At 42.4% G+C, this 12,264-nt stretch overlaps 1 protein-coding gene across 2 annotated transcripts in view; it reads left to right on the plus strand.

Moving 5' to 3' along the window:
- The window catches only part of FEZ2 (fasciculation and elongation protein zeta 2), a 41,128-nt gene that overhangs the window by 25,580 nt on the left and 3,284 nt on the right, over positions 1-12,264 (plus strand). The window contains exons 6-8 of one of the 2 annotated variants that reach the window (XM_059660124.1): positions 7,284-7,364; positions 9,560-9,635; positions 12,158-12,223. In XM_059660124.1, coding sequence (XP_059516107.1) covers positions 7,284-7,364; positions 9,560-9,635; positions 12,158-12,223 — 223 coding nt within the window. The remainder of the gene's footprint in view (positions 1-7,283; positions 7,365-9,559; positions 9,636-12,157; positions 12,224-12,264) is intronic. The other variant, XM_059660125.1, reaches the window with a different exon arrangement.

Below are 12,264 nucleotides of genomic sequence, written 5' to 3' on the forward strand. Positions count from 1 at the left end.
AAGATTTTGAGAATTGTTGAATTTAACAAAAAATTATCTATCTGCATCTAACTAAAATTATTCTTTTTTCCTCTGCTGTTATTCTTTACATCTTGTACCTCATCTCACTTTGACAAAAATAATGCAATTATCTTTTTTTAAACTATTACCACACAGACATATACTGATCTTTAGTTACGTGCCAGGTATAGGTGTAAAGGATAATGAGTGAATCCCAGCCTCCAGGGCGAGCTGCCTGTGGGCTGGGGATCTGGAGGGCACGCCCTTTACTGCACTGTGTGCAGTATCCTTGCCCAGGCCAGTTTGCCCACCAAGCGTTAGGCAGTGTCTGGAAACATTTGTCATTGTCACACTGGGTGAGGTGGGGCAGTGCCACTGGCATCCTGCTTAGGAGAGGCCAGAGGTGCCGTTTAACACCCTGCAGTGCATGGGACTGCCCCGGGGCAGAGAATGACATACTCAACATGTCAGTGGTGTCACGGTTGAGAGATGTACATGTAGTGTGAGCATTGTTTTTAGTGCTTTTCGTGCCTGGCGTACGTTGCTGTTGCCCGCCGTTTGGTTTAGGGGTCTGGGGAGGCTGAGCTGAATCTGCACCCTGAGGACAGGAAGAAGAATAAGGAGGGACAGGCATTCTGAGCATTGGGAGTGGTACGGGCAACCACCTGGAGGTGACGTCTGGGGAGCTGCAGGTTAGGGACACCTGGGGAGCTTCAGGTTGTCCATTATGATTCGAAGTTGAGGGAGAAAGATAGAAGGAGAGGAAGTAAGTCAAGAAGAGGGTATGCAAGTAGCCAAATGGAAGCCAGAGAATGGATGGCTCTGTAAGTCACGCTGCAGCATTTGGTCTTTATGTAGAGGCCATGGGAAACCAGAAAGAGGTTGAAGTGGGTTGTTAAGCACGGTCGGATTTGCCTTTTGGAAGGGTAACGTCAGTGTTCCAGAGAGAACTAACTGGGAGGAGGCAGCTAGGGGCAGAGAGTTGATTCGGAGGCTGTGGCAGTCATGCAGGGAAGGAATGAGGCAAGGAAGTGTCAGGAGGAATGGGGAGAGAGTTGCATTTCAGCGATATAAGGAGGTTGCCTGGATTGGTTCGGGCACCAGGGAAGGGAGGAGTTAGGGTCAGGTCACTCATCTCTGACTTGGCAAATACAGACAGAACACCTGTACCCTTTTTCCAGAGGGAGCGACTAGTATGCGGTATCGTCAGCCCTGACTGTGTCCAGCCTCAGGGCGCCATCTTGGGGCACTGGCCGCCCCTCCTGTCAGCCCTGGATGCAGCCCCTGATGGTGCAAAGGGCAGGCTTCCCATCCTAACACGTCAGCACACGAAGATGGAGAGGGCAGGGCCGCTGCAGTAAAAACTTACTGGGAGGCAGTGAGGAGGGACGTCTCAGTAGCTGCCGTCTCGCGTCCTGCTGGAGAGTAGCAGACCCTGCGCCCTGGCCGCACAGGAACTCCTAGGTCGGCCAGTTTGGCTGCTTTGGGTTTGTTGTCTGAGAGGATCTTTTTGGTCCATTGTCCTTTGTAGCTCATCTGGGAGGCTGTGTAAGTCATGTGTCAGCTCAGATGTCGCCTCCGCAGAGAACTTCCCTCTGACCTCTCGGTACAAAGCAGGCATCCAGTCTGTAGCTGCCCTGTGGGAGCTCTTGGCAGGACACCGCCGCCTGTGGTTCTCTAGTTCCTGTGCTGGTTTTACTCTTTCTGCCCCTCTTGCACTGCAGTGTCAGCTCATGAGGGTGGGAGGGGTTTTGGCTGGTGTGTTCACTTTGAATCTAATACCGCAGTAACATCTGGCTCAATATATTTTTTTGAAAGAATGAGTAAATGAACGAGAATTATAGAATGCTGAAGGAGGAACAGGTTTCTTATTTTTTTGAAATATATTTTTATTGATTTCAGAGAGGAAGGGAGAGGGGGAGAGAGATAGAAACATCAACGATGAGAGAAAAATCATTGATTGGCTGCCTCCCGTACACCCCACACTGGGAATCGAACCCACAAGCTGGGCCTGTGTCCTAACCTGGAATTGAATTGTGACCTCATGTTTCAGAGGTTGACACTCAACCACTGAGCCACACTGGCTGGGCTTATTTTTTATTTTTGTTTGGTTTTTGGTGGGAAAGAGAAGGATGATTTCAGTTTGGATATAATGAGTTTTAGAAATATTGAGATACAGGTGTCCAATAAGCCAATACATATACAAGTCAGAAGCTCAGGGGAAAAATTAATTACAATTCAGACAGCTAATGTTTACTGAGCTTTTCTCATGTGTCAGGCTCGGCTCTTAGCCGTTTACTGATCTTGGCAAAGTGAAACTGTAGATTTATGGAGGCAAAAGTCGGAACTATTGAATGGGAACGTTCAGAGAGACTGCATGATAAAAAATAGGGGCAAAATCCTGGGGACCCCGGCATACAGAGACGAGCACAGAAAGAGGCACCTCTCAGATAAGCCACCGGAGAGGCGGGGGTGGGGTGGGGTGGGGCCTCTGGGAGAGTGGTGTCTGGGACTCTAGGGAGCGGGTGGAGGAGAGCTCACAGCATGTCTTAGATCGGAAAAGTGTCCGTGGATCTCAGCATCAAAGACATGCCACCTGGGAGGAGCTGTTTCAGGAAGCCCTGGGGAAGGGAACGAGGTTAAGGGTTGAGAGTTTACAGGTGCCACTGGGAAAGGAGAGTCTGAAAATACAGGGGAGGCAGACGGTGCTACTGCCTGATTCCTGGGGAGGTGGGAGTTGGTGGCAGCCGGAGCTTTGTTTCTTTGCGTTTCCCAGGAGCCTTCTGATTGTCTTGTGTCGTTTTCCCCAGCGGAGCAGGAGGCAGGAGAACCCCCCGGCTGCCGTGCTACTGCCTGGGCAGGATGCAGGGCCTGGTTGGCCACAGCTCCTGACTCGGCGCCTGTCAGCAAAGGGCAGAGGTTCCTTTGCTGCTTTCGCTAGGATCAGCTGTTAGTTTTATATTTTTCCAAGTTACTGAGGCTTCCTATGGTTGCACTTTCATTTCTTTCCATGAGGCTTGGAGCTCTGGTTGCATGAAAGTCATCTTTTTTTTTTTTTTTTTTTTTTTTACTCCTAATATAAGCTTAGAATAAACCAGTGTCCTGGAAGGTTTTAATGTATCTACTTTGATAAACATTTTTAACAGACCAAGTACATAAAAATTTAAAAGATATAAAGAATCTAAATAATATATAATCAGTCCTTGGTTCAGACGCATTCTCATTACTTTTTGCTGTTTATGTCAGGATAGTGCTTGAGGGTGACTTACAACAATTAATCATGTTTTCAATTACAAAGATAAGTGAAACATTGATTCTAAATCTTTATCATAAAGCTCACCTCTCTCACCCTGCCCGGGACATCTCCTGGAGAAACTCACAGCCACAGTCCGTTGTGTCCTGTGAAATCTGCACAGGGAGGCAGTGAACTGATTACTGTCTGTAATGGACCGGATTACACCTGGGTCCAGGCCCGTCACTCACAGTGTGACCTCAGTCACCTCTTTCTACCTTAGTCTTCTTTTTCTCCAAAATGGGGAAATGACAGTCCTGGCCTCAGAGCATTACAGTGAGGATTACAAGATATGCATACATATAAAATGCTTGTGGGAGTGAGTGCCTAATGGAGTAAATGCACAGTAAATATTAGCAATTATAATTCTTTTTTTTTTATTGCTTAAAGTATTACAAAGGGTATTACATATGTATCCATTTTATCCCCCTGCCCTAGACAGTCCCCTAGCCTCCCCTATCACCCAGTGTCTTATGTCCATTGGTTATGCTTATATGCATGCATACAAGTCCTTTAGTTGATCTCTTACCCCCCTACCTCCTGCCCCCCAACCCTCCCCGGCCTTCCCGCTGCAGTTTGACAATCTGTTTGAGGCAGCTCTGCCTCTGTATCTATTATTGTTCAAAAGTTTATAATGGTCTCTATTGTCCATGAATGAGTGAGATCATGTGGTATTTTTCCTTTATTGACTGGCTTATTTCACTTAGCATAATGCTCTCCAGTTCCATCCATGACGTTGCAAATGGTAAGAGTTCCTTCCTTTTTACAGCAGCATAGTATTCCATCGTGTAGATGTACCACAGTTTTCTAATCCATTCATCTACTGATGGGCACTTAGGCTGTTTCCAGATCTTAGCTATGGTGAATTGTGCTGCTATGAACATAGGGGTGCATATATCCTTTCTGATTGGTGTTTCTGGTTTCTTGGGATATATTCCTAGAAGTGGGATCACAGGGTCAAATGGGAGTTCCATTTTCAGTTTTTTAAGGAAACTCCATACTGTCTTCCATAGTGGCTGCACCAGTCTGCATTCCCACCAGCAGTGCACAAGTGTTCCTTTTTCTCCACATCCTCTCCAGCACTTGTCGTTTGTTGATTTGTTGATGATAGCCAGTCTGACAGGTGTGAGATGGTACCTCATTGCTGTTTTGATTTGCATCTCTCGGATGATTAGTGACTTTGAGCATGTTTTCATATGTCTCTTGGCTTTCTGGATGTCCTCTTTTGAAAGGTGTCTATTTAGGTCCTTTGCCCATTTTTTGATTGGATTGTTTATCTTTCTTTTGTTAAGTTGTATGAGTTCCCTATAAATTTTGGAGATTAGGCCCTTATCAGATATGTCATTGGCAAATATGTTTTCCCACACAGTGGGTTTTCTCGTTGTTTTGTTGATGGTTTCTTTTGCTGTGCAGAAGCTTTTTATTTTGATGTAGTCCCATTTGTTCATTTTTTCTTTAGTTTCAAGTGCCCTAGGAGCTGTATCAGTGAAGAAATTGCTTCGGCATATGTCTGAGATTTTGTTGCCTTTGGATTCTTCTAGAATTTTTATGGTTTTCCGTCGTACATTTAAGTCCTGTATCCATTTTGAGTTTATTTTTGTGTATGGTGTAAGTTGGTGGTCTAGTTTCATTTTCTTGCATATATCTGTCCAATTTTCCCAGCACCATTTATTGAAGTGAAAGTCATCTTTGAGAGGTAGTCAGACCACCAGTAGTTGAATGGCTCAGCAATATTGACAGCGGCACACTTAGTAAGGAAGCCTGCATTACGTATATGTCTTAGGAAGTTATGAATTTGCATCAGTCTTAGTTGTTGTGTCTCCACCCCCCCTCCACCCTCCCCCCGAATTAGGAATTAGATTTCCAGCTGGCAAAGCAAAAAATATAGTGTTTTTAGGATGTGCTGCTCAGCAGTAAAGTGTACTTTAGTTTCTTGATACATGGATTCTAAAATGTTTCGTATTGCTTGAGATTTTCTGAATTTATATCTGGTTTTAGTGTGCCCATAGACAATGGAGTTTTGTTTTTAAAAATAAATATCTTTATTAAAATTTAAAAAATGAGTTGACATTTACTTGAAAAGAGTTTCCTATTATTTTTATTATAGATTCTGGAGCCTACAATAAGTCATCTCCTTTGATAATGTGTTTAAAAAGTGAAAACAGACTATACAACAGCATGTGAAAAATCTACAATCTGTAGGTTTTTCTTTTAAGACAAGCCAATGCCGTCTAAGGTAACCGTTCCGCTGTCAGCAGAGTGAAGCATGTGCAGTCGAGGGGTCTTGCCCAGACCTTGATTCTTGCTAGAACGCAGCCTGGAGGATGGGGTGGGGAGGGAGGGCGACTCGGGAGAAGCAGAGCTGTCTCAGCTCCCACAGGCCGGTCCGACGTGGCGCTCAGAATCTCAGCAGCGCCGTTGCCATGTGACCAATACAGGCACTCCGCTCCTTCCGGGGGAAGCCTTTCGGTATTTCTCAAATTTTGTTGTCAGGACTTCTCTATATTTGTAACATTTATTGAAGACCTGAAAAGTGCTTTTGTTTATATATAGGCATATTTTGGTTCTATAGGTTATATGTTATATACCGATGTTTATCATATCAGAAATTAAAACTCTTAAGAGTTTAACATATATATATATTAATTCATTAAAATACCAATAAGAAATTCATTAATGCTTACATAAGTACTATTTTTAGGAAAAATAACTATATTTCAGAAAGTTTAGTGAGCACAGTGGCATTGCTCTGCATTTTTGCCAGTCTCATTAATACCTGGCTTACTTGAATTCAGCTAGATTTTCACATCTGTTTCCGCGTCCAGTCAGTCATTTGGAATACTTAATTGTAAGTTTTTAGAGAATAAGATTTTAAAAAGCAAATTATATGTTAGTATTTCTAAGAAAATAATTTAGCCTCATGGGCCCCTGAAAGGGTTTCTGGGACCTCGTGGGGGATGCCCTGAACCACAGTTTGAGAACCACTGGGCAAAACTATACATTTCTTGAGGGCAGAGACCATTGCCTTGGTTTCTTTTCTTCTGTTCCTGGGAGACTTAGAAAATATTCATCTTGATTCCTCAAATGTGTTTACCGAGTCAACTTTCCCCTATGAAATTGCAGGGAACGGAACCATCCGGTGACTCAGGACTGAACTTCCTTTGCAGGATGCCTTTCCCCTTAGTTAGTCATCGTGTAAGAATTAATCTAAATCTTTTGACTCAGCAGCCATTGAGGTGCCACTGACGCTTTTCACCGTGTCTGATGACATGGTAGACTGGCTACAAATTAAGAGAAGACGTTTGGAAAGAAGTAGCCCCTTTTCAGTGCCATGAATTCTAGGAAGTCTTGGAGGTTGCTGGGAGAAATAAGCTGGAATTGTTTCCTAGAAACGGAGCGGAAAATCCCTGCAGAAGAGTTAGGGCCTGGCTGGCACATGGGATCCACTGTGCCCTTCCGGCCGCATTTTCTGCGCCCAGGCAGTGGCAGGTGGCCCGAGAGCAAGTGGGGAGCCGTAGTCGGCTCTCCAAGTAGCAGCATTTCATTTGCCAAGTGCCGTATCAGTGCTCTCTAAACTTACAGTAGAAATATGCACACCCAGGCTGAAAATACTCATACTGTTGGTGCCAAGTTTTCAGACTTTTGATAAAATGTAGGTAAGCAATATCAAAAGGTATCTTAACAACTATGGTAAATTTTGCATAAAACAAGTATGTGTACAACTTGCAATGTTTACATTGGAGCAAATTTTAGGTAAATTTTCATGAATACAGTGGCATAAAAGCAATTGCTTTTGCATTTGACTTGCAAAGAAATGGAAGCAAGAACATTTTAAAAACAGCATGCATTTGTCTGCTTTATCTGAATGAGTAGTGGCGTTTTCTAACTGCTTGCCTCTTGGGCACGTAAGTTACTGTGGTACATTCTTACTAATAGTCTTTGAACTTCTTTCTCTGTCCTTCTCTTCCGGGCCATATATTGCTGCCTGTAGCGCTTCAGCATGGAAGGGATCTCAAATGTCATTCAGAATGGCCTCCGCCACACCTTTGGAAATGCAGGTGGAGAGAAACAGGTGCTCGGTTATCCTTTTTTTTCCTTATTCTCTGCTCTTTCATTCTCTGTGTAAGTGAAGGTCCTGAAAGCTGGCAGCTTTACTAACTTACTAAGACTGTTGCTTACAAGAGAAGTGCAAGTTTATAATGTATAAACTTATATAGAATGAAAATATATAGAAGTTCCCTTTAGGAAAAAGCAGTATAGACTAAATGCATTCTTAATGCATGTTTTAGAGCTTCGTTTTTCACTTCCACCTCTAAACAGATATTAACATGCATATAACTAATTGCATGTGTAGAATATGTAATTGTGAAAAATAACTAGAATATGCTACTCTAATTCTAAAAGTTTAGAAACAAGATCTCAATTTTGGGAAAGAAAATCAGGAGTTGGTATCTTTTGGATTAGTGTTCTAGGTCAGAAATGTCTATGGCGTATATCTTACCTCTTTTTAAATGATTTTCATGTGTTCTTAAGGTGTATCATATAGTCTGCCAACTCGCTTGTTTACCAAAGGCATGAAACATTATTTATACAAATCGTACATAGATATGAGGGTGGTAATTTGCTTTTTATTAACAAATTTGTATGATTTTAGAAATACCACGAACATGGGGAACATCTGCATTGAGTATGCTTAAGATTACTTTTCACAGTTGGAAATTTCACCTCAAAAAGAAAGCTCTTCCGTTTAGCTCTTCAGTGAAGCAGTGCAAGTGCACAGCCTGTGGCTTTGCAGGCAGTTTATCCAGAGAAGGCATTTGAGCGTAGGGTTTTACTGGCGATAGTTCTGTATCACTTCGGAGGGAAATGCCCGACATTAAATAATCCCTCACATCGACATTTGCATTATAAAGGGGTTCCATGCAGGGATGGTTGAATTTTTATTTATTTATTTTGGTGTTTCTCGCCTCTCTCAAACCCATAAGATGGCAAAATAACTCCCAATCTGATCCAGCACCTGGGAGCGGGCAGGAAGGCTGGAAGGCGTAGCCGGGTGGCACGCATGCCCTGGCCCGATTCCGGGTGCCTCTCCAGGTTGGCCGTCACCCCTGCCGTTAGTGAAGCCCCAGGAGGGCACGCCTCCAGCCCTGAGGGTCTCCTTCCCAGGAGATGTACTCGGTCATGCAGGTGGGCGTCACCTTGGAGAGGTCTGCACCAAACCGAGGACGGAGCACTGAGTTTCTTAAAGATTGAACAACGCACACTTCTCTACTTTTCTGAACCTAGGGAGCTAGTTATGATTAAGTAACTTTATCTTTTTTTTTTTTTTTTTTATGAGTGGGATAAAATCACTCAGAGGATTAGGAATAGAGCTGAGATGTGGGCAGGGGCTAAATGGTGGGAGGAGCCGAACAGATAGCATGGAAAACTAGTGGATCTCTAGATGAGCCTATGCAGACTGCACTAAACCGTATATTTTTTGGTGGAGTGGCCAGAATAGGAGACTCTGGACAATAATTTTTAGACTATGCTTTCAAGGGACATAGTTATAGTTCATAACTTGATACTTGAGAGCCATTACACTAGTAGACTAGGCAATTTGTCTCAATTTCAGACATGAATTTTCATTGTTCATTTGCGCTTAGGCCATTCTCTTTCACTTTTCTCTTTCCCATTAATACCTTCAAACATTTATAACTACTTACACAATAATTTAAAATAATAATAATAATAATAATAATAATAATAATAATAATAAACACCTCCTAAATTACTTGGGTAAATGTGTCTTTGTTAGTTTCTAAAAGAAGCTAGTATTTTTTCATGTGACCATTTTATTCAAGCGGAAAAAAATGGCCTGAAACAGAATTATTTGACTATTGGGAATTATTTTGTTATGCAGAACTGTTACAACTATGCTTTTAGTTAAAATTACTATCTTAAAAATGTTTTGAAAATATGCAAGGAGAATGTTAGATAAGACTTCACTTTGAACATGTTGAACAAGTAAGTCATCCTCAGACCTACTCCTCTGAAATTTTTAATAACTGAAAGGTGAAAAAATGCGTATTTATGTTGACATTGGGTTTGGATGAAGCAGATAGAGGTGGGAAAAAATGAGCTGCAGCTGAGACATAAGATACCTGTGTCCGTTACTAATGTAACTAGTGTCATGTTATAAAATAGACATCTGGTAACTGTTTCTAATTTTTGCAGATCAGGTAATTCAGATTTAAGTGACACTTTTTTTTTTTTTAAATTTGGCAGTACTTAACAACAGTTATTCCCTATGAGAAAAAAAATGGACCACCATCTGTGGAAGATCTTCAAATATTAACAAAAAGTGAGTAAAGACCAAACTAAACTATTACTTACCTTTTGCTGATTCTAAATACTGATTTCAGTTGGCTGGCTACATTGCTGTGGTTATTGTTTGTTTTATTGATTTAGTAAATGATGGATTTCATCCTTTATTCTTTAGAGAATGAAACTATAAATGGTTCTGACATCTAACATAACCCTAAATCTAGAGTTGATTTATGGGTTTTATTTTTTTATTTTCTGGCCTCTTAAAATGTGTACAACTTGAACTTTTGGGAAAAAAATGTAACCTGATTCTCCATTAACTTTTGTATATTTAAGAACATACCCATTTATCAATAAGTAAGGTCCTTCATGGATCTTATGTAAATATCACTGAGTAACTGAATAGGAGAAATTTAGAAGTATGGCTCCCCCCCTCTCTCTTTTATGAATATAGACCCCCTAGACAGTAGTTATAGGTAGACCATAAATTGATAGTGATATTTTAAGAATATTCATTCATTGAGCAAACATTTAGTAAAGATCTACTCTGTACCAGGCCGTGTTCTGGGCACTTGGGATACTTTAGTGAACAAAGCAGACAAAAATACTCTAAGTCTAACAAAAGTAACTTGTCAGACTTAACTATTCATGGTATCGAGTGTCTGTGATAGCCATAAATGAGCCCTGAGTTCTGGTTCTGTTCCTGTCATTTAGAGCAGCGGTTGCCAACCGGTGGTCCATGAGGTCCGAAAGGTTGGCGACCGCTGGTTTAGAGGGATATCCTTAGAAGTCACTTACCCTCTCTTGGTCACAGTGAAAAACGAGGCTGAAAATAGTTGCTCCCTTTACCTCATAGTAAGTTAATGTACAGGTGGGGCAAAAGTAGGTTTACAGTTGTAATTATGCAAAGCATACTTAAAAACATTTAATGCTTAAATATGGATAAATTAAGTGATGCCAGCCAGTCTAAAATAAATAATTAAGAGATGAACTGGGTGGACAGCCCTCTAATTTTGAGGAAGAACTTAGGAAGTTTTGAGTGTCCAAGATCACACAGGGGAATGGTTAATTACAGGGCTGGTCTCTTCATTCCAGTCTGCTGTACTTTTAATGATGCTGGCTTTTGGTATGTGATTTTATATAGAATGGAAAACAAATTTAAAATATGATTGGAAGAAGAAATACTGGACTTAGTAGCCCTCTAAGATGGGACCATAAATACCACCTAGAGGTTAGGAATTACTGAGAGACCCCGCCTTCTCAGGTCAAGGACAAACATTTACTTGGTCACACCAAGGCCATCAGAATGCCCTTGGGGACGATTCTTAGGTGATATCTGCATCGTTTGAGGAGCTTGCAATCTTTGGGTGAGTGCACGTGTGTAGGGTGCGTAAGTGAATGTCCAACTTAATATAGCTATGAGGACAGGAGGGATGACCTTCACTTGGAAAATAAAACAGTGGGCATCTGAGAACTTTGGGAGGACCTGAGCCTCTGCTCCCACCACCTGCAGATGGCAGCCACAGGAAACCCCGTGGAGATAGTAGCCTTCCTGGTAAAAGCTATTGGAGGTGCAATAATCGTTATAAGAATTAGAATAATATTAGTTGTATTAACAACTATGGTTAATGCTTACGCAGCATATATTCCGTGCCTGGCACTATTCTAAGTCCTCACATCTCGATTAGTGGCTGAACACTCAACCAGCCTCTGAGGCAGGTCTAGTTACCCTCCTCACGTTACAGACGAGGAGCTTGGTGCCCTCAGTGGTTAAGTAACTTCCTCCGAGTCCCATGACTAGGAAGCAGCAGAGTCGGGGTTTAACCAGGAAGGCTGACCTGACAGTTACACTGTGTGGTACTGTCGTGTCTGGGGGAGGGAAGGGGGCATTTCCCCTCGGGTGCTGTGGAGAACATTGGAGTTGCCAATTGCTGCAGAAGAGCAGTATTTGTGGGTTTGTCTGTACCTGTGTGGTCTAGGCTTGTGTTGTTTTTCAGCGTTATAATAGTAGCTGTTTTTCCTATTTTGTCTTTGCTTGGAGACACAACCCTCAGATTCCCGATAGGATGAGGCTGATGCACCAGGCTCCGCGGGAGAGGAGGCGGCAGCCTGGCTGCTCCATGGGGTCTGGCCTGCATTTTGGTCTCTTCTTTAAAAGTTCCAAGAAGGCTGGCAGATATGCTCCTTGAGGACAGCTCACTGTTCATTTGTCTGTTTCTCCAGCTGTGGCATCTGCAGCACTAGGTTCCTGTGCTCTGAGCTCCCAGACGTGCATGTGACAGGAACCTGCTTTCAGCCTTTATGGCAAAGCTGGGCTCCATGCCAATAGCCAGGTTTCTCTTCCCTCCTCCACTGTTGGTGAAATCAGGGAAATAACTCCCAGGGAGCTGGAATATCCTGACCTGAATTCCTGAGCTTTTGCAGGTGTATTCCCTTATCGAGAAGATAATAATTTGCATGAACTGGTTATAATGAAGAGTAAGGCTAAGTGATAGAAATTAAATGATATTTTGGTCTGAATTTAGAATTGTTGCCTTTTCCTTCTCTTTTGTTTCCTAGTTCTTCGTGCCATGAAAGAGGACAGTGAAAAGGTTCCGAGCTTGTTAACTGATTATATACTGAAAGGTGAGTTTCATAATGGCTTCTGTGCAATGGTTGGCAAGTTG

This window comes from Myotis daubentonii, chromosome 12 (genome assembly GCF_963259705.1).
Source record: "Myotis daubentonii chromosome 12, mMyoDau2.1, whole genome shotgun sequence".
In the NCBI taxonomy this organism is placed as follows: Eukaryota; Metazoa; Chordata; class Mammalia; order Chiroptera; family Vespertilionidae; genus Myotis; species Myotis daubentonii.